This window comes from Zootoca vivipara, chromosome 2 (genome assembly GCF_963506605.1).
Source record: "Zootoca vivipara chromosome 2, rZooViv1.1, whole genome shotgun sequence".
Taxonomy (NCBI): domain Eukaryota; kingdom Metazoa; phylum Chordata; class Lepidosauria; order Squamata; family Lacertidae; genus Zootoca; species Zootoca vivipara.
Genome location: NC_083277.1, coordinates 83,407,252 through 83,429,235, shown reverse-complemented (window position 1 = coordinate 83,429,235; position 21,984 = coordinate 83,407,252). Strand labels below are relative to the sequence as shown.

Below are 21,984 nucleotides of genomic sequence, written 5' to 3'. Positions count from 1 at the left end.
GCACATTTATTCAGAATTAAATTGGAATTGTTTTGTTTAATAAATTCAACAAAATTAATGAACTTGATCCACTAATACCAGCTTTTCAAAGTCTGATAGTCATTTATACCTCCAGCATATGGTTTGAGTGTTATCTCACTTGATGTTTTGCATTTCAGAAGAAATACAATTGACTAAAGTAGTAATGTTTATTTTGGCTCATGTTGTGAACAGCAATAGCTTTCTGGATTGTTCCAATGGTGGCTTATTGTTAACCTCTTAGCTACCAATGGAAATGCACCAAATTTTGCTGTGCGAATAGAAGTTTTGTCTACCGACTACCAGTTGAAGCTTGTCCAACTCCCTCTCCCATTTTTTTTATGCTCATGAAGAAACAAAAATTGACGCAGCTGGGATTGATCTAATTCAGCACTGTAAACTGAACTGGTCTTGCCAATATTGTGCAAACATTTGCATGAGTATGGGGAGGATGGAGGGCTCCATAAACATGTACACAGTGCGGTGGTAGGGAATGTAAACTTAAAATGTTTTTGTTTCAGTATACTTCTTTTCTTTAATGGCTGCTGCTTTTGTTAATTGCTGCTGGTGTTTAGCTGCTATTATTTAGGGTTAAGTCAGAGCAATATGGCTTTAACTGGATGATGTGACGACTTATGAAGGGTTGTTTCCAGTTAAATTATACTCAAGAGTAGATCCTTTGAAATGAATGGACCTCAGTTAGTCATATCCAATCATTTCAATTGGTATGCTCTGAGCATACCAATCATTGGAGGCGGCCCAAAATTTTGTACATCACTCATTTCCTAAAAGGCTGTGTATAGTTCAGTAGTAAATAAAGTAAAATAAATGGGAAAATGGCTGCTGGAGAGGTGAGGGAAGGTCACAACCAGCGTGTGTGAGAAGAAAAAGAAGCACAGCTGCACATGTGCAAAGGGGAAAACTGAATGAAATGTTGCCCTTAAAATTTAAGAATGTTTAATCACTGATAGTGCTGTATTTTGGTATTATTCTATCTGACCCATTGCTAAACATTTCCAGCACCAGTGTCTCTGGCCCTCCAGATGTTGTTGGACTCCAATGCCCATCAGTCCCAGTCAACATGGCCAATGGTCTGCAATGTGGCAGCTGATGTCAAAAGCAATGTCTGCAGGGCTCACAGGTCCTGCACCCCTCCCCTGCACCTCAAACTAGACCACAACCATTTTGTTTAGACAACCTTTTGGTCTGGGATGTTTCATTTGCAAATACAGTACTGTGAGTGTGAAATGGAAAGTAGAACCAGGTCATTTAAAAAACAAATATGCTTTCCCTCATTCGCTTGCTCTACAGGGGCAGGAAATGCATATACTGTATATATATATATAGACATACATACACACTGTATTTGAGAGTCGCTTACTAAAATGGTCTTAAAGGCAGCTTCATGTGTAACATTTGCACATGTTCCTGCACTGTGCAGACTTGTGCAATATGGGTACATCCTGCAGAGACTCCCCATTTGCTGCAATTACTGCTTCAGTGGGAAAACATATCCTCTCCTCATGGAAAATGTACGAAGCACCATTTTTCTTACAGGGAAGTTGATTGTTGGCTAGAAAGCACTACTTGTTGGCCTCTGTTTCCACTTATTTTTGGAGCAGCACATTCTGCTAAGCCCTGCAGCTCTGACCTTTGGAGTAAAGGCAAGTGTTAGAGAAGGCAAAGGAGAAACCAGCTTGAAACATACCTGCAGCTGCTTCTTTGCATCTGTTGCCCCTTGCATTTCCAGCAATGAATCACAGAGATGCTTCCTTTTTGCTCTGAAGTCACAGAGGAGTGCCTGGAAAACAACCCCCACAAAACTTTAAATTGCTGTGCCTGTTTAAGCCTATGGGCCAAGCAAGGAAGCAGCATTCACATCTCTTTAGTGCTGGTACACTTGATTTTTAAAATAACAAACAGCTGGCGCCAGGAGACTCTGATCCAGATCAGGATCATGGCATGAGACGTACTTTAAGTCCTTTGCCCCGGCCTCAGTCCCAGACTGGACAGACAGTTCTTTGCAATGGAAGGGAAGCTGCAAAGGGCTAATGCTGTGGACTGAGCAGCTGCGTCACAAACGCAAGAGGAAAGAGGCCCTAAGAAACACAGAGAGCAAGATTCAAACCAAGACAAATGGCTGTATTCCAGGACACAGCTACATGCGCACAACACCTATTTAGGACAAGTGCACAAGGTGACAGCCAGTATTTTGTTCTGACATTTAACAGCAATGCTCAAATTTCCCTCCAAAGTAGTTTAAACGTTCCCACTTTCAGAAAGCTGGGGCTTTATGAGGATGCTTTCAGGGAAGCAAATCACAGATGTTTTAATTCTGTGGCTACATAACTCATGGATTAATTGTTACCCCTCAGCTGAAACATAAAACCTTTGGATGGATCGGTAGTTTCACGGGTATTAACATGAAGGTAATTCTCTTTGTAGGAAATTCCTGGGGTTTAAATTCCACAAGCTCTTATTTTAAAAGTCATGAACATCTCCCTCTGCCCTGTCTCAATGGACAAACAAGACAGGACTGTATATACTCTACACAACAGAAATGTAGCTTCCTGAGAATTTCAGCTAAGTTTTTTTTTTTTTGGGGGGGGGGTAAAGTTTCTGGTCCTTAAGATGGCAGTGCAAACATATTTAAGTGTATGTGGGAAGTACCTAGAGGGAATCTCCACCATCCGTGTAGGACTGCAACCAGGTTTCCAATGGTTACATGGTAGAGCTTCAGTGCCATGAACAACTTTTTGCCTCTTCCCATAGCTAACGTAAAGTATGCCAATTAAACACTATATCCAAATCTTCACAATTTGTATCATTTATAATGCAATGTAATGCAGCTTTCCTTAGAGAGTTTTGATGGATTTGGTTCTTTTTTCAAATAACCAGATATATGCAGTTCTCACACAGCAGCCAATTACCCGAGTCAGTACAAAGCCTATGCATGTAGTCAATTTGGTCTTGATTTCCAAGGTCCAATGTTAGGGACTCACCTGTCCATCTGAACAGTTATCACTTGAAGGCTCCGGGCAGCTGAATTCTGGGAAAAGAAGGACAAATTATCAGAAAGTATTGCTCTCCATCCTTTTCCAAAAAGCCTTTCACATTCTGCTTGCTGTTTTTGAGAGCCAGGGGCACATTACATTGTTTCTACTGAGTAACCCATAATGGCTCCAGCAGCTCCTGTTTGAGTGGCAGTAGCTAAATATGTCTGAACCCAACAACGGATATGTATTAGGGCCATGCAACAACCACAAGATTCAGCTTGTTTCCGTAGTGCTTGGAAGCAGATTGGTCTACTTCAAATCTGCTCTGTGTCATTCCAATTTAATCCACTTTTTGAGTCCAAAACTGATCTGTTAAATCTAAAGCTCTGCTTTGTCCCCATTGACTATAATGGGGAATATAAAAACGGCTATAATTTCACATAAATAGATGAAATTTGCAGGAAAATGAACCCATACACAGTGGGTTAAGCCTGCCAAATTTCAGACAGATTCATCCAAAGTTTTTTGTTTAGGGAATATTTAAAGGTTGCTTTTTAAATTAAAGAATAAGTCTCTAACTTTTTTATTTTCTGCCAGAATTGGATGCAAACTGCAGGCTTAGTTGCTCCTTTTGTGGGGATGAAGCCTGTCAAGCCTCGAAGATATATACCGTATGTGGTGTTTTTTCTGCAATGGCAGACTATACTTTTGGGGGGTGGGAAAAGAGAAATTTTCTCCCCTCCTTTTCGTGGGCAAAAATGGGGACCTGGAGGAGGTGCTATCCCCCAAGTCACTGTGACTACAGCACACTGGGAAAACAATTCACTGTGACTGAAAGCAACACCTGTTTTTCAAAATGAAAGGTTCTCCTTCCCACTCACCTCTACACCCCTTCCCTCCCCAGCTCTGGGTCTTTCCCCAGCCAGCTTTGTTTCGTTTCTCAGAAAAAAGTAAAATAACATATTGGGAGAACATTAAGTACTTACGGAGATCCTGCTCGATGGCCCATTTAGTCTAATACCCTGTTCTCACATGATGCCTATGGGAAGCCCCAAAGCAGCTGCTGAGCACACTGGCATTCAGAGGCATACTGCCTCCGACGGTGGAGGGAGAATGTAGCTGTCATAGCTAGGAGCCTCCCATATCCCTCTCCCCTCCATGAATTTGTCTAATGCTCTTTTATAGCCACCCATGACTGGCCTCTTGCGGGAGCAAAAGCCACAATGCCATGTGAAGAAGTACTTCCCGTGGTCTCTTCTGAATCCTCCACCCTTGAGCAAGAAAAGGATAAAATAAATCCACCGGTGAATGCTGTCTGTCATTTAGAAATGACCTGCAGGTTCCAGCACATGTGGACGAATTCAGACTACAAGAGCATGGAACCTTGTTTCCATGCTTTCAAATGTTGGCCACAGCTATGGAGCAGTTAGCCCCAACTTTTAAAGGATGGGCTGGGAACTGTGACAGCACACGAAGCGAAAGATGGGGATCCTTCTTTTAGCTGGGGGTCACATGCCTCTAAGGGCCCACACGCCGCCATACCCTTTCTCTCTGTCTCTGCTACCCCCTTCCTTCTCTTCTTCTCTCTGGCCTCCTCCTCCTCATTCACAGGGCTGTAAGGGAACAGGGCAGACAGCCCTTACCAGATGTCTGGCCTGACCACTTGCAGAGGCCTCCCCTCCCCTTCCTCTATTCCCCATCCAGCTTTGGCTCCCCATTCTATCCCTCCTGCTTTGCATCCTTCCCACCAGAGTCCCCTCTTCATTGGCAGGAAATTACCATATTTTTCCATCTATAAGATGCCCCCATGTATAAGACACCCCCTATTTTGGGGGACTCAGATTTAAGAAAATGGGGGGAGATGTATCCGTGCATAAAACACTTCCTAATTTTTGACATTATTTTTTAGTAAAAAAAAACCTAGTCACAGAAAAATACGGTAGGTCAAGGGCCGCATGTGGGCTTGCCACCCCTGCACTAAAGCCTCCCCTTGTGGTTTGCTGAGTTCGCGACTTAGTGCTGCTACACACACCTGGCCTCTTTCCCCCAAGATACACCTGGCTGTCCTGGCCATACTGGCCCTACACAGCAAGGATTGGCGCAAGCTGGCCGTTCTGGAGCCACAAGCCCCGGGAGTGCTGCTGAAACAAAGCTCCTCACCCCTGCCTGGTCTGAAGGAGCCTGAAGAAGTGGAGAGCAGAGGGTGGTTAATTGTTGTCAATCACTCATGCTGGAAGGGGAATCTGTCAAAGCAGAATTCCAGGGGAGTGGAAACTAGACGCCCCTGTGGAGATGAGCCATCGATGGAAGTTGTAAGGAAATAATGCACCTGGGTAGCCTAGTTAGATGTTGTCTGAGCAGAAAATGATCACTGTTAACGCATCTGGAATCAAATTGTCTTTGCATGCAGGGAGCCAGTGACTGAGGCAAGGAAGGCAAGATAAGTGTTTTCAGTTTATTGAAGTAATCAATGGACCTTTTCTGCATTTCTTCCCATGTGGATTTAACTTTACTGGAGTAGGAGTATTTTTTTAAACCAAGGAATAGTGCTACACTAAAGCAAGATCAGAAGGCAAATGTATGCATCTCCCCACCATGCATTATCTAGACTCTAGGTCAGGGATCAGCAAACTTTTTCAGCAGGGGGCCGGTCCACTGTCCCTCAGACCTTGTGGGGGGCCAGACTATATTTTGAAAAAAAATGAATGAATTCCTATGCCCCACAAATAACCCAGAGATGCATTTTAAGTAAAAGGACACATTCTACTCATGTAAAAACACCAGGCAGGTCCCACAAATAACCAGAGATGCATTTTAAATAAAATAATACATTCTATTCATGTAAAAACATGCTGATTCCCGAACTGTCCGTGGGCCAGATTTAGAAGGCGATTGGGCCGCATCCGGCCCCCGGGCCTTAGTTTGGGGACCCCTGCTCTAGGTCTATGTTCATTACACATCATGGCCTTTGACAATGTCAGCCTCCCCCCTCCCCTTAGAACACAGCCCCCTGCCTAAGGTTACCAGACGTCCCCGTTTCCCGGGACAGTCCCCGGATCTACAAATCAGTCCCCATACAAATTCCATTGAAGTTGAAAAGTGTCCCCGGATTCATTGAAAAAAACCTGGTCACCTTACCCCTGCCCTCTCCATTTCCTAGCCTCTTCCCCCATAATTCACCTTTGCATTTTGTGATGTTTTTACCCAACGGTCCAACATCCATATACTGAAAATACCCTGATGGGCACGTACACAGAAAGCTCCCCTCGACGTTTTCACATTCGGCACTTTCATGACAAATATTTTGTTTACATTCATCAATATCTGAAAAGGGGGGGGGGTGGAGAGAGAGAAACAACAACATGAGAATAAGAAATCTGAAAAGGGAATCGAGAGGAAGAAGTAAGAAACAACCAAGCTGTCTCCTAGCATTCAGCAATCTGTTGAGTCAACTGGGGGTGTCTTTGGGGTCAAGGTAACTAGATAGAATCACAACTGTGTGAATTCAGTTCTGCTGCAATGCATTCTGCATTATTCCGTGGCTGAAATTCAACTAAGTTTTATTCAGAGCAGATCCACTGAAATTAACGAACACAACCAAGTCAGGCCCATTCATTTCAATAGGTCTACTCTGAGTTAAACTTAGTTGACTATCACCCCATATAACATTTTTATGATGATTCTATAAAACAGTGTATTTATTTAGATTTCTCACCTGACCTTCATCTGAGCATGCTATCAGATCAGGGCACTATCACAGACTTAAAATAAAAATACAGCAACAGCAGATCCAGAACAAATAAACAATAAAATAACATTGACAGATGGAGTGAAGACTCAGGGCAGTTAAATAGGCATCTACAAAGGCTTTCTGGAAAAGATAGGTTTTCAACTTGGGTGCCAAAAAATCTGCAGTGTAGTGCAGCCACATGAATTGCACCCAGGCTGAAGTATATGCCTTGAACCGTTCCTTTGGGTGCTAGTTCTCCATGAAAAGGGCCTCTTGATGCTGAACTGCAAAACTATTGTGGGACGGTCTTCCAGTGTCATGTGGGTGAGAATGATACTGACAAAGGAAGGGTCCGCATTCTTATTTGAGCCTGGAAGATGCTTCACACAAGGACTTCCCATTTGAATATGCTAAATCCTCTCCTGTTGATAGGATTGGAAAGTCCCTGTGTGCACAAACTTCCACATACACAGTGGAAGTCTCTTGAGTACACTGGAGTCAACCCTGATGGCAGCTTCTCCTTTGAGTTTTGGCCCAGTTGGCAAGAGAAGCAAGTTTCTCATCCCTACAGCACCTCATGAACAGATGGGAATGAGGATACTGGAGAAGATAGGAAGGACAAAAAAAAAGGCCTAGATTAAAGCCATCTATTCCCAGGTTTCCTTCAAAAAGGCTCACAGAAATGGAGGACATGGCAATCCATCTGGGAAATATGGCCCCAGGAAGACTCTACAAACGGTGCCGACTTGACAAGAGGCAACTGCATGTGAATTATGCCATGCAGAAATCCACAGTTTACATGCACAAAAGCTTTAATCCCTGTAAAATGTGTAACAGTGCATACAATAGTGAAGGCAGATCATTGTTCTGGCATCACATAACCGATATAAGAATACAGAAATCTTACATATGGTAGGTTTGTGCACAGGTATGTTACAAACAGTCATATGAAATATGGCCTCATTGATCCTCCACATCCAAACATGCCCATTACGGAAGCTCAACTTCAAATGTTTTATCAGTGAATTGTACACCAAACTTCATCCAGGGAGCTCAGATTGGCTTAGACAGCCCTCCAAGCAATCTCTATTCCAAGCACTGGTCATGCTGAGGTCTCTTTTGCTTTAGCATCAGAGGTGCTCAGATCATCCTCTGGCCCCAACACATTTAACATCACTAGCTAATTGTGACTCTGTGGTAAATGAAGAATTGTCATTGCCCATGCATTCTTTTGGCCAGGTAAGGAAGTAATGTTGCATTCCCTCTGAGCTGTACCTCTACATAGCTTTTTGTCATCTTGTATGCTCTTCGCAAATCCCGGCTTGCATTTACAAAGGTAATCCCCTTTGGTGTTGATGCAACTTCCATAAGGTCCACAGATGGAAGTGTTTTTCTGGCACTCATCAATGTCTGCAATGAGAAATCTGCTTCTAGGTGAAACACAGCAAATTGGCCCCCAACCTGAGCCATCACATCATGATAAGCAGGAAACTGCTTATGGCTGCAGAAAGGCAAGCCATTCTAGGAAATCCGCCTTGATTAAGCCATTCAAAGAAGCATGCTGTTAGCATTCACTTAGAGCAGCAATTCTCAAGTGTTGGGTTGCAAGAGCATCGTAGCTGGCATGCCAGGCTGTTAGCAGGGACAAGAGAGCTTCCCATTCAAGTAAAAAAAAAAAAAAGGCTAGCGTTAATAGATGTCTGCTGAGAACACCAGATTTCAGTGGCAATTGCCATCTGGAACAACTCGAGGAACCTCCAGCTTAGAGGGTGAGAGAGCAACAAGTCAGGTTTTTCGGTTAGTTTCAGCCACGGAAGCTGCAAGCAAGAAGGTAATGAACTGGAGGCACAGCTAGAGGGTGTTGTGATGTGGATGCTGCTAAACAACGTGGCGATCTTCCTTGCCTCACTTCGTGGCAGCAATTGCTGCTTTTTGTGCCGTCCCCCACAGAGGTTCCCCACTCTTGTGTTACAGACTCAGCTGCCAGAAGTAAATTAAGAAGACTAAATTATGACATCTCCCCAACAAGCAAATTTTGGCAGTTACCAGGCTTCCCATTTAGGCTAAGGGGTGCAGGCTCCCCACTCCCAGGAGCAGAGTGTTGTGTTTGCTTGAGAGAAGCCCTCCTGTTTTTATTCCCAGACAGTACACTTAGGTTTGGTGCTGGTTGTATAACTTGTGCACAACTCCACGTAGAGCCAGACCTGTGCCCCTGCTGTAGCTCTCAGCTTTATAAGTCAAGTCAGTGCCGTGCCTGGAGCGAGCATGCTGCATCTCAAGCAAGAAAGCCCTTACCCTTGCATGCTTTTTCATTCTCGGGGTCAGGCTCAAATCCTTCTACACATACGCAGGAGTTGTTCTTGCAGTTGGCATGGTATCCACATTGTAATGTCTTCTCAAGGCATTTATCCACATCTACAAATGCAACAAAGGAGGATACACTTTGCAATCTGGATGTTAACTGTCTCCTGCATGCATCAAATGGCTGAAGTCTGGGAACTCCTTTGAAGGGTATGGATCCTGTGTTGCTCACCCCCTGATGTTGGATTACACCTCCCATCATTCCTGACTGTTGGCTACGCTGACTCGGGAAGATGGGAGTTGTGATCCAACAGCATATGGAGGCTCAAACGTTCTCTGATCCTGGTTTGAGGAATCTGGGTCACTGGATTCCTCTAACCCAAGAGTGCCGAACATAATATTTTATCCTAGAATAGTAGAGTTGGAAGGGAACCCGAAGGTCAGTTAATCCAACTCCTTGCAATGCAGGAAACTAAACTAAAGCATCCATTGCAGAGGATGTAGCCTCTCACATCCTCACACAAATAATCAAATCATACTGAGAGCTTGGAAGCGAGTGCCCTTAGTAGGACAAAGGGTTGGCAATATTTCTCTTAACAGTGGGTCAGGAGGTTTCTTGTATGTGTGCAACTGGGACTTCATATTCAACATTTCCTGTTAAAACAGGGGCCTATAATTTGGGGCTAGCTCTGCTATTCAAGCCAAAAGCTGCAGGCCCCTGTAGGGGAGCCTGTTGGCTTTGGATGCTGCTCCAAGAAGGTGTTCTGAGTGTGGCAAGATTAAATATATGACATATTACTTCTATAAATATGTAAGACCAGGTTATTTAATTGCTTTTGTTTCTTCATTGTGGGCAACTGCCGGAGAAGCAAAGAGCAAAGTTGTTGGGGTTTTTATTATTTTAAAAAATGTATTTTACTTTAAAATCACTACTGTGATCTGGGAAGCTAGTATAATTACCGTCCTCCTCGTCTTCATAGTCGCTAACTTCCGGTTTACAGGTGCTACCAACCTTTTCCTTCTGTGAGCAGCCTGTTAGGACAGAGAGGAGAACAGCAACTGGTGAGTCTCTGCCTATGCCATGCAGTCAGTTCCCATTCTTCTCACTTCCTTCCAGAGAAACAACACTTAAGCCCACGTGCCCCAAATTGGACCTCCCCTTTTCCCACTACATACTTCCAAAACAACTAGTCCATCCATGCAGAGTGGGGAATTAAATATTCTGCAATCAGAATATATTATGGTAGGAGCAGCAACCCCAGAACTCGTTTCTTTCTTTCAATTTTTTTGAGAATCCAAGCTTTCATGTGTGCCAGAGTTTGCAATTTAGTTATTCTTAAGTACCGTGTTTCCCACATTTTAAGACACCGTCTTATATTTATTTTACCCAAGAAAACAAGCCTATGGCTTATTTTCGGGGGGTGTCTTTTTTTTTATACAATTACTGTAAGGGTTGCTGCTGCTGGGTCCCACTGGCTCAGGGCGCACAGCAAGCCTCCTTCTCCTTCTGCCGCGTTGCTGCTGCTGGATCCCGGAGGCAGCCTGCCGGGTTGGCACCCAGCTGCACCGGAACTGGACATGGCATGGGAGAGAGCAGGAGACTGAGCAGCCACTGCGGAATCGCACTGCGGGGTCGGCGCTGCTCAGCACCACGCAGAGTGCCGGATCGAGGAGCCGGTCTGCAGAGTCAGCACCCAGCAGCACGGGGCTGGATTGAGGAGGCGGTGCTTCGTGCGGAGCTGCTGGGCGCCAACCCTGCAGACCGGCTCCTCGATCTGGCACTCTGCGTGGTGCTGAGCAGCGCCGACCCCGCAGGCCGCCTCCTTGATCCGGTGCTCTGCAGGACACCTTTCTTTTTGCCAAGGAGTTTGCAAGCAGTTTAACGGCGCAGCCCTGTCCCTGCGCATTCAGAAGCGAGCCCTGGACTGCTTGGGGGGGCCTTACTTCATCGAGGAGGAGGAGGCCCTAAGCATTGCCGTTTTCAGCGGCGGCAACAGCCAGGCGGCACGCAGGATCCACGGGCGGGGGGCGCCTCCGCTCTGGCGTCTCTCCCCTGGGCCGTTTCCTTGGCAACGGGGGAAGGAGCTCCTCAGTGGCTGCGAGTCTCTGGCAGTGTGATGCCGCAGTGGCTGATCAGTCTCCTGCTCTCTCCCGTGCCCAGCGCTGGCAGGCGGCGGCATGTCTTATTTTCGGGGTATGTCTTATATTTTACAAAAGCTTTAAAATACTGCCATGTCTTATATTATGACTACCGTCATAATAATCCCTAACATATCTGGAGGAGAAGCATGTAGCTTCAGGAAAACCTGAGGCAAAAAAAGCTGCTTGGAAGGCCAGGGAATTCTCATTCTGAGTTGAGTCGGATCTAATGTCATTCAGGCATGAGAGTCCCTAATACATTTATGAGTTACATTCAACTATTATTCAGAGCAAACCCACTGAAATGAATAGCCGTGACTAACTTAGGTCAATTAATTTCAATGGGTCTACTCTAAGTAAAAGTTAGTAAAATACAAACATGTTTTTGAAAGGCAAAATTCTAGCCTTCATGTTTGCACATTAGCAAAGATTTCTAGAGTGGTCCTAGGTGACAAATCATTGGTCAACACTGCATTAAGCAAATTTGTGCAACAATATTGAATATTTAAATATATTAGACTAGTACCTAAGCATTTGCTATTTCACCTGTAAGGAAGTTTATCTGCAATATAAAGGATATAGGAACATGGAAAGCTGCCTTACATTTATTTATTCATAAAATATTTGTATACTGCTATTCATATTTTTAAAACTATCAAGCTGGTTTACAACCAACTTAGAAATATACAATTAAAAACATGTAAAAATTTAAAATCGGAGATCAACTAATTACCACGGATATTTTTTAATTGCTTGAAAAATCTTGATAGCATACGTTTTTCCAGCAGACAATTTTATTTCCCTCTGGAGGTGGGTTGTACCTTTGTAGTTTTGGCCTTCCAGGCTGTGATGCTTTATGGTTTACATATTTTATTCTTCGTTATGACTGCACTTTTTTGGTTAATAATTCAATAATAATAATTTTAAAAACCAGAAGGTGCCTGCAGAGCATCCCACATGACTGGGCAGATGACATTAAAGGTTCGGTTTCTTGTTGTTGTCAGATGAACCTTGTCAACAAGGCTCCTGCAGATTATCTCCATGGTCAAGCTGGGCTATAGTGTTCAGAAAGTCTGTAAAGTACCCAGGGCTTTGCAAATACAAGAACCTTGAACCTGGCTCCATAGTAAATGTGCAGCCAGGGCATGTGTCGGTCATGTGCCCCCAGTCTGGCCATCTCATTCTGCATCAGCAATAGTTTCCAAACCAGGCCCAAGGGCTGCCCCACACAGAGTGCACTGCAGTAATCCAGTCTCGAGGTTATCAGTGCATGCACTGTGATGGCCAGGCTATCCCTGTCCAGGAACAGCCATGGCTTGGTAAACCAGGTGGTGCTGGTAAAAAGTACTCCCAGCCACAGAGGACACATGGGCCTCTAGTGACAAGAGATGTATCCATGGGTGCCCCCAAGATGTGCACTTGCTCCTTCAAGGGGAAGCGACTCCATCCAGAACGAATAACTTGCTTATCTCCGGGACATGGAAACCACCGACCCACAGTATGGATGGATGGAAAGACATTTCTTCAAAATGTAGCCACAGTGCTATGCATAACCCCATGAGCTGACCCGTAGTATGTTCTCCCCGTCTTGGCTATCACCGCTTTGTGCATTGCTTGCTGCACCCAGCCATATGGCAGCTCTTTCATTTGGTGTCCTTGGCACACGCTGCACTCCTCCGCAAAACAAACAACATGGTAAAGCGATGGTTTTTAACTGGCCCTCTATTGCTTATCTGAAGGCTTTTTAATCCAGAGAACTCACCTTCTGCTGCTTCTTGTTGGGTAGTACCTCTAGACTGAATCAGGATTATGAAGAGTCCTGAAAGACAGAGAGCCCCAGTGTCAGACTTACCATTCATTTATACCTTGCCATTGCTCTGGGGAGCTCAAGGCAACACACATGGTTCTCTTTCCCACCTTTCTTTATCCACATAACTACTTTGGGAGATGGGTGAGGCAGGTCCATGACTAAGAGGGAATTGGACCCTGTATCTGCCCAGTCCTAGTCTAACCCTCTTACACTACACTGGCTCTACTCACCTGCATGTCCCAACCTTCCCAGAACTCATGAGGCAGGTCATTCGGTCCCACCAGGAAGTAAAACCTTTGTGGATCTCACAAACACCTTCATAAGTATTTAATGGAGGCCAAGTCTATCAGTGGCTACTAGCCACAATGGCTATGGCTATGTTCTACCTCCACTGTTGGAGGCAGGATGCCTTTGAAGTACAACTGTTAAAACCCTGTCTAAATCCAGGACATTTATGGAAGAAAGAAAGCCAATATCTGGAATATCAGCCAGGACTGCCCATCACTCAGAGATAGGGGGGCAACATAAGGGAAAGCACACATTTGTATTTCACCAGGTAACCTCTTTAGGAATTCAGCTCTTCATATTATTACATCAGGATGCAATCCTTGGATCTGGTTCTGTGGCTGACTCTGAATGAATAGTAAGATAATTTCCTGTCCTGGTTATCTAGCCGTTCTTTCCCCTTACTGCACAGCTCTCTTGGAAGCAGTGGTTTCTCAAAGGAGGGCAGCTCTGTGAGAAGAGCCAGTTTCAAGTGCTTACACAACTGCTAACAGATTACAGTGACTCCCATCTTGGCAGCTGAGACAGAACAGCCCTCCAGTCAAAGGCCCTCCAGAATAAAAGGCGGAATCGACAATAGATTCAAGGAAAGGAGTTCTGTGGCAAAAGGCCCCAGTATTTTTTATTTAATTAAATCGTGTTGTGACCATTTCACTGACTGTCAAGTCATAAATTTATATTTTAAAAATTCTATCCTGCCTCTCCAGATGTTGCTGAGCTACAGCTCCCTTCATTCCTGCCCATTGGTTGTGCTGGCTGGGGCTGATGGGTATTGGAGTGCAACATGTCCCCCCATGTAAACCAACCAACCAACCAACCCACTTAGTCCTTTCCTCTATGGCAAGGAGCCAGTTTCTCCCCTACAGATAGTTAAAGAAGCCTGGAATTTTTAAGGGCACGAGGCATATTCATTTATATTAATAAAGAGAAACAGATGGTTGTGATTTTATTTTATTTTGGTAGATGTCTGCTGCATTTCTTGATTCGCCTTTTAAAAACTTCCTAACATTTACAAACATTGTGCCGAGATGTTTTATTGCCTCGCATGTGTTGTATTTTTAGTCATTGTATTGCAATTCAATCAACACGACATCTGCAAGCACAACAATGTTTTTTTCCTTCTGCTTAGAACCAATGTGCAAATTGAGGGCCAATTGTTTGTGCAGGGTAATAACCAACACAAGCAAGTGGTTAATTTCCAAGAAGTGGTTTCTAGTCTTCAACCCGCCTGTAAGTTACACTTTGTCACCTAGAAGTCAACATGCAGGGTGGACCAGAGCAGGCTGTGGTTACACAGTGGTATGTGAAAATGCTGCCTGCAAGGGCTCCTAGCTACTTTCTTCTGTACTGTTACTTCACAAGTTCTGGCACTCAGCCCCGGTTCAAACAAAAGTCTCGAAAATGTGTCAATAAATAACTTCAGCATATACAATTACAGAAGCTTGCTTAGCCAGGCCTGGGGCTGCAAAAGAGAGTGGCAAAATCCTCCAGCAATATTAGAAGCTTAGTTGATGATGAAAGACAGGCATTTGATGCTTGGTCCTGGGAAGCCTCAACAGCGTACTGGCAAGCACAGACGCCTCCCATCTTCTGCAACCCAATACACAGCTCTATTATTAACAGAAGGTGGAAGTCAACTACGTGGTTTTTTTCAGAGCAGACCCACTGAAATTAATGCGCATGGTTAGCTCCATTCATTCCAATAGGTCTACTCTGAACAATACTTAGTTGAATACTACCCAGAGCATTTGATGCCTGCCATCTTTTCTCTGAGCTCTTTCCGATGCATGGCTGAAACAGAAAATCAAGCTTCTACTTACAGCTAAGAGACCATGATAATCTTCTTTTACAACAGGGTGAGGAAGCTGTAGCATTCTAGATGTTGTTGGACTCCAACTCTCATCAGGCCTGGTCAATGGTTGGGGGTGATGAGAATTGTAGTCCATCAACATTTGGAGGTCCACAGAATCTCCATCCCAGGTTCATATTTGCTTCTATTCTTTCTTTCTCTAACAATTGTATTCAGCAGCTGAAGAAGACTGCTGAAAATTGATTCTAAATGGGCACTTTTTTTTGAAGCTCTGGACAGCCTGTGGTAGGTGGACTAATGGTTTGACGTGGGACGAGGCAGCTTCCTGTGTTCCTATTCCCCAATGATTCATTTCTTTCAACTAATTTGCTAGGAAGTTAAATTCTCCAGACAGAATTAAAATGGTGGGATTAAAACCAGGAACCATCTGGTTTTAACTGATATTACTTCTTGCCCAAAGTACGAGAGGAAAGCTAGCTTTAGTACTTTATATTTTTACTATAATGTTGCTAAGTATGTATTTTTCCATGTATAAGACTAGGTTTTTCCCCTAAAAAAATAATGTCCAAAATTTGGGGGCGTATTATACACAGATAGATCTTTCCCCATTTTCTTAAACCGGAGTCCCAAAAAATAGGGGGCGTCTTATACATGGGAGTGTCTTATAGACGAGAAAATACTGTATATTTAGGCCGCAAGCCTACATTTGCTTAGTAAGTTCCACTGAACTCAGTGGCACTTCCTTCTGAGTAATTTTTTGTGAAGCAGAATTTATTCCAAGCATGTATTTTATGCACCTCGCACTTGAGTCTTCCAAATTAAAAATAAAATAAATGTTACTGGAGAGTCAGTCAAATCTTTCAGGCACTCATCTGATTCTGATCTTATTTTTTTCAGCCTTCATTATAGATCTCCTCTGCTCTCATTTTTATCAATTCTGATTTATAGTCATTATTTTTCTACTTCTTGTAATTACAATATACTGCAAGTCCAAGCAACTTCAACTGAAGAGATAAAGTACACACTTATCTTTCACTCCATCATGCCCAAATTATGTCTCAAATGTCTTATCAATCACATTACTTGCACATTCCTTCATTCTATCACCAAGTTTCTGTAACGTATTTTGAAATGAGACCAATAGCCTTATCTTCTTTTTATCTTCCTCTTTCTTCTAGTTCATATCTTCCTCTGTTCCTGTTCTAACTTCTGCCCCTTTTGTTTCCTCCTCTAATCTCTTGCCCCTCTTGTTTCCTTTACAAACTTATCTCTCCTAGGTTTCAGATACGGTAATATGTCAAAAATTATTGGTCAGGGCATATATTTTGACTGAACAGAAATCTCCAGTTCACTTGCCTTGATTGCTATCACACAGACTGCAAAATAGTCGTATATTTCTCCCTCTTATTACTTGCTGGAGAGAAGAAATAAAATTTAAAACACCTCCCATTATATGTTGTGGAAAGAATTCTTTTGTAAATGTCTCTATGTGGAGAAGTTTAGCTTCATTTTTTTATTTTACAGTTATTTTCCCATAAGCAACAGAAAAAATGTAGGTAGAGAGGGACCCTTTTCTGTCAAATAATCCTCTTCAACTCTACCATGGGGACTAACCTCAGAGGTTTGCTGGCTAACACTGGCAATTGTGCTTATCCTGCCAAGGATCAGGCTTAAAAGGTAAAGGGACCCCCGACCGTTAGGTCCAGTCGCAGACGACTCTGGGGTTGCACGCTCATCTCGCGTTATTGGCCGAGGGAGCCGGCGTACACCTTCCAGGTCATGTGGCAGCATGACTAAGCCACTTCTGGCGAACCAGAGCAGCACACGAAAACACCGTTTACCTTCCCACCGGAGCGATACCTATTTATCTACTTGCACTTTGACGTGTTTTCGAACTGCTAGGTTGGCAGGAACAGGGATCGAACAATGGGAGCTCACCCCGTCGCGGGGATTAGAACTGCCAACCTTCTGATCGCCAAGCCCTAGGCTCTGTGGTTTAGACTGTATTCCATAGGTAAAATTGAGCAGTGTACAAAAATAAAAATAAAGATTAGGAATAAAGGGTCCAGGAAAGCTCCCACTTCAAGCATATAGGCATTTTGGCCTCCTCGGTAGCACAGCACAACTGCCCCCACCCCCCAATTCCAGCTCTCTCTTTAGGATCTGAAGGCCTTGCTGAGGGGGAAACGATCCCCTCCTCTGAGGTGCCATCTGCATCCTTTGTGCCTAGACCAGCACCCAGTGCCAGGAATGGTCTCCAAGCAACAACAACAAAAATCTCTCTTAGGGCCTAAGAAAAGGAATGTGCATTTCAGAAATCTGTAAGCCTTATTGAAGTAGTAAGTTTGAAATGTAAAGTGTGCATGCACACGAAAGCTCATACCAATGACAAACTTAGTTGGTCTCTAAGGTGCTACTGGAAGGAATGTTTTTGTCTCACTTCCAACAGAAATGGTGGCAGAGAAAGCCTGAGTCACTCATGCTCCCCCCCCCTCCACTTTTAGGCCTCATGTGAAAGTGTGAGATGCACACAAACACAAACACACACCCCGCCCAGATACCCATCCTTCTGAAGAAGAGCAAGGCTTCCCCTTCCACCTCTTTTGGGGAAATTCTGAAGCAACCCAGAGGTGACAGGAAAGACAAAGTTCCGCCTCCTCGTTTTGCAGAAAGGAAAATGTGGTTAGCCACCTTAGGGAAACGGGGACAATGCCACACACAGAGAGAACTGAGGAGCACTACCTACAAATTTATTGTAATTGCAAATGTTTCAAGATTTTAGGGTGAGGAAGAGGTCAGTGGGACTTAATCAAGGGGACAGCTGGGAAAACAGACTAGGCCGGCCTTCTTTGGAGATTCCAACAGAGCAGTCAGAGGGGAAAGCAACTTGTACCCCCAATGCCACAGAGTTCTTCTACTCAAGCAGTCGTGCTTGGAAGCAGATCTGCTCTGGAAATAGCAACACTATGCCCTTTCCCCCACCAACAAAGACCAAGTTTGTCCCCACAAGAGGTTAAAAATGACCCTCCCTGGAAGTTCCCCAAGGCTAGTTTTGTTCAGCTGGGTTTCATTTCTGAACTTTCAGGGAGACTCGCTGTGCTTTCCCCAACAATTCCCCCTCCCTCTATCCCACCACAAACTGGCAGGAGGGGCAGTGAAAATAGACTGACAAGCCTCACGCAGCCCAGCCCAGCACCTTGGGGCCCAATTGTAACACCCTGAAGCTCTTAAGGAGGTCTTTTGCTTCCTCCACATTTCAGCAACAGGTATATACAGTAGATAGGTTTGAACTGCCATAACAAATTGAAGAAAAGGGGGAAGAGAAGCACACCACAAGGAAGGCAATACCCCTCGATGCCACAAAGCAGCTAGCTGACCAGCAAGTCTTGTGCACTGCACAAGCACAGAGCTCTCTCTACTAGGGCCAGGAGCATCAAAGGTCCTAAAAGGTAAAGGGACCCCTGACCACTAGGTCCAGTCGTGACCGACTCTGGGGTTGCGCGCTCATCTTGCATTATTGGCCGAGGGAGCCGGCGTACAGCTTCCAGGTCATGTGGCCAGCATGACAAAGCCGCTTCTGGCAAACCAGAGCAGCACATGGAAACGCCGTTTACCTTCCCGCCGGAGCGGTTCCTATGTATCTACTTGCATTTTGACGTGCTTTCAAACTGCTAGGTTGGCAGGAGCTGGGACCAAGCAACGGGAGCTCACCCCGTCACAGGGATTCGAACCGCCGACCTTCTGATCAGCAAGCCCTAGGCTCAGTGGTTTAACCCACAGCGCCATCAAAGGTCCTACTTGGGTCTTATATCCAACTTTGCTAAGTTCTGCAAAAGTGGGAAGTTTACGACTGGCAGGCTTCCTGCAACGCAATACATCAAGAGCTATCTAGCCAACGAAGTGGGAACAGGCTCAGTAAGAGTAGTCCTAAACAGACCTGTGGAAAATTAAAAGTAGCAGGTGCTAAAGAGCTGGTTAACACTAGATGCAGGACAAATTTGGCAGGCAGCTGGAATGCTCCAAGGAAGCAGACGTATGAAAGAGCCATTGGAAATGTCAAAAGACTTTGCCTGGCCTAAATTAGTGATGCATTTTTCAAAATGTCCATTGACCTGGGCTGTGCGCACACCATACATTAAAAGAGCATCCCTCAGAAGAATCCTGGGAAATGTAGCTCACCCGTCATTCCCAGCACCCTTAACAAACTGCAGTTCCCACAATCTTTTTTTGGTGGGGGCCAATGTGCTTTAAATGTACTCAATATGTGCAAGATGATGCTCTGTAGTACCAGTTATCTATAATCGCATTTGGGGGAAGGGAACCCTAAATTTCAGAAAAGACTCAATGCTTTGTGTGTAAACACCTAGTTTGTCACTAAGGGAGTCACAAGGGTTCTGGGTAGTAAGTGATCTTATCTTCTCGGAAGTTCTCAAAACTGCATGATGCAAGTAATGTCAACAAAGAAAAAGAAAATACCACAGCTGCAGCAGAAGTTGTGACATGACGTGGAGGGCCCTCGGCAAGGAGCTTTCGCACACATTCTTCCGCCCATGTCTGAGAGGAAGGCCCCACCAATAAGACCCTGGGATTAGCGTGTGGACCTGCATCAACTGAGGTTCTGGCACCAGATGATAACAGAATAGCTGCTGCTGCTGCAATACAACTTCCAGTTTTACTTTGAACAGAGGTCCCATTTGAAACACTAGTATAATTCAGTAAGAGTGTTAAGGGTGCTAAAAGTTGCCAGGAGACCCCTCACAGAGCCTACAATTCCCAGCACCCTTAACAAACAACAGTTCCCAGGATTCTTTGAGGGAATATGATGTGATCAGAGTATTCCCCCCCCCCCCGTAAGGCTGTAGAAGAAGAATCAGTATAGTTTTCATTGCTAGGCAACCAAGCTCTCCTTTCTATTGCCAGGGCAAATATAGTGAGCAAGTCAGGAGGGCAAGTCTGTAGGTGGGACATGTAAAGCAACAAAACAAAACAAAAAAGGCAACAGACTAGGGGAAGATTTCTAAGCCAGAAGATGAGGGGGAATTCAGGCTACTCAATGGCCAGAGTTGGCAGAGTTCAGTGGGCTGCAAAGAACTGGCACATAGTTCCAAGGATGAGAAAGAATAATGACTCTGGCACTGATGCGTGCTTGAAATGCAAGGCTAACTCCGAGCATGAATGATGCTGCTCGTGATAACCAAATGTCTGAGTTTACTGGGAAAGAATTCAAACGTTGCTGAAGGGCACATCCGTCTCTAGGTTGTGGTCTACAAACTGATTAAGTCCAAGTACTCGATACAAACAAAAAAAAGAATCCAACTGGTTTCAAACCTCCCAAACTGTGCTTAACTGTGCTTCTTTATATCACAGACTTAAAAGTAGCTTAATCTTCCTGCATTGGAGGACATTGGGCTATATGACCCTCGGAGCCCCTTTCCAACTCTACAATTCTATGATTCTGTTCCTGCTCTCTGGAGAATTGTGGATGCTGGAGTTCTGCGCGAGGAGTGGGGTGGGGTGGGGACAGGTGAGTTCTTAGCACCATCAACAGATGGCAGGTCGTGAAGGTTACTGGTGTAAAGCAAACACACTTTTGGAATTCAGGGGCTGGAGTGCAGAAGAGTCACTGGAAGAAACACATAGCAGGAGGTTATAGAGATTACTTGATGCCCCTCCAACTTCTCCCTGCCCAAGTACCCGACTCCTAAAAGCAGCATATGGGCAACAGAGGCATCATTATACATGTTTGTGTACAACATGTAGCTAAGCTCAAAACTTGCAGTGTAGATATTCCCTCCCTCTCTGGCCCTGGCCCAGTGTCTATAGCTGTAGCCTTTATCGTAGAGATATTTTCTCCCGTTAGCCAAACATCCTTGTACCCTAAGCTTCATCATTTCCCTGTTGTCAATTAAAATTTCAGGTGACCTGCGAAATTTCATCCAAGGTAAATCAAAGTTATGAAAGCATAGTGGCAACTATTTAATAGGTCCTATTTGTTCCCACTTTGCATGCTAACCTGTAGTTAGTGCTGGTGCATGTCCTGGATTGCGTTTATTTGGCTGGCTAAACACACAGGGATTGTTAACAGGGTCAGTTCACAATATCGCTAGCATACAGCATATGTATGATATGCACATACAAGACTGGGATTTCCCAGTGCTAACACAGCACTAAATAATGTACCTGAGAAAAGCAGCTGCAGATGTCAGAAAGCCCTAGCGGAAACCACCGGGCCACACATTTCCATAGCATGCAGCAGCACAATTGGGGCATTTGATTCTGTTTGGTGAACCACATCGCAGCCACTGAAAGATATGGGGGTTGCAGGGAAATTAGACCCAACAGGCTGCTAGAAGGAAAGCAGGTTTGCTAAACTGAGCAGAAATAAGCTTTTCTTGAGATGACTCCATTCAGCTCCACAGCAGATTGAAACTGACTAGCTTACCCCTTTTCAGATCCAACTTGGCTTGGAGCTACCATGTTTCCCCCCCCCTTTTTTTGGCAGGGCTCTGGTGCCTTTAATGGTTGAAGGGCAAGCAGATCAATCTTCATCTACCAAAGCAGCTCCAGGATGCAAAGGTTTCAGCCTGGTGAAGACTCACTGCACATCTCTTACCCAAGAACCGACAAAAAAAGGTCTGGAGTCAGCCAACACAGCCTGTGAAAATGTCTTTTATATTTTCTTTTAAACTGATTATTTATTTGAAGGGTTCACTGAGCCAAATGCTTGACTCATTGATATCCCTAGTCTACCCTCTCTGTCATTGTCCTGGAAAGTTATTTCCAGGAAAATTATTTGAGGGGCGTATTTCTTTGGGAGGATTCAGTGTGAGCTGGGATTACCTTCATTCTTCTTTGCTGGTGGGTAGAATGTGGTGAGAACAAAGCTGATCGATGA

At 44.5% G+C, this 21,984-nt stretch overlaps 1 protein-coding gene across 2 annotated transcripts in view; it reads right to left on the bottom strand.

Moving 5' to 3' along the window:
* The window catches only part of ADGRE5 (adhesion G protein-coupled receptor E5), a 43,736-nt gene that overhangs the window by 13,007 nt on the left and 8,745 nt on the right, over nucleotides 1-21,984 (bottom strand). The window contains exons 2-8 of one of the 2 annotated variants that reach the window (XM_035104827.2): nucleotides 12,947-13,003; nucleotides 10,006-10,077; nucleotides 9,040-9,159; nucleotides 8,020-8,154; nucleotides 6,195-6,338; nucleotides 3,021-3,067; nucleotides 1,727-1,819 (exon numbers count right to left, since the gene is read on the bottom strand). In XM_035104827.2, coding sequence (XP_034960718.1) covers nucleotides 1,727-1,819; nucleotides 3,021-3,067; nucleotides 6,195-6,338; nucleotides 8,020-8,154; nucleotides 9,040-9,159; nucleotides 10,006-10,077; nucleotides 12,947-13,003 — 668 coding nt within the window. The remainder of the gene's footprint in view (nucleotides 1-1,726; nucleotides 1,820-3,020; nucleotides 3,068-6,194; nucleotides 6,339-8,019; nucleotides 8,155-9,039; nucleotides 9,160-10,005; nucleotides 10,078-12,946; nucleotides 13,004-21,984) is intronic. The other variant, XM_035104828.2, reaches the window with a different exon arrangement.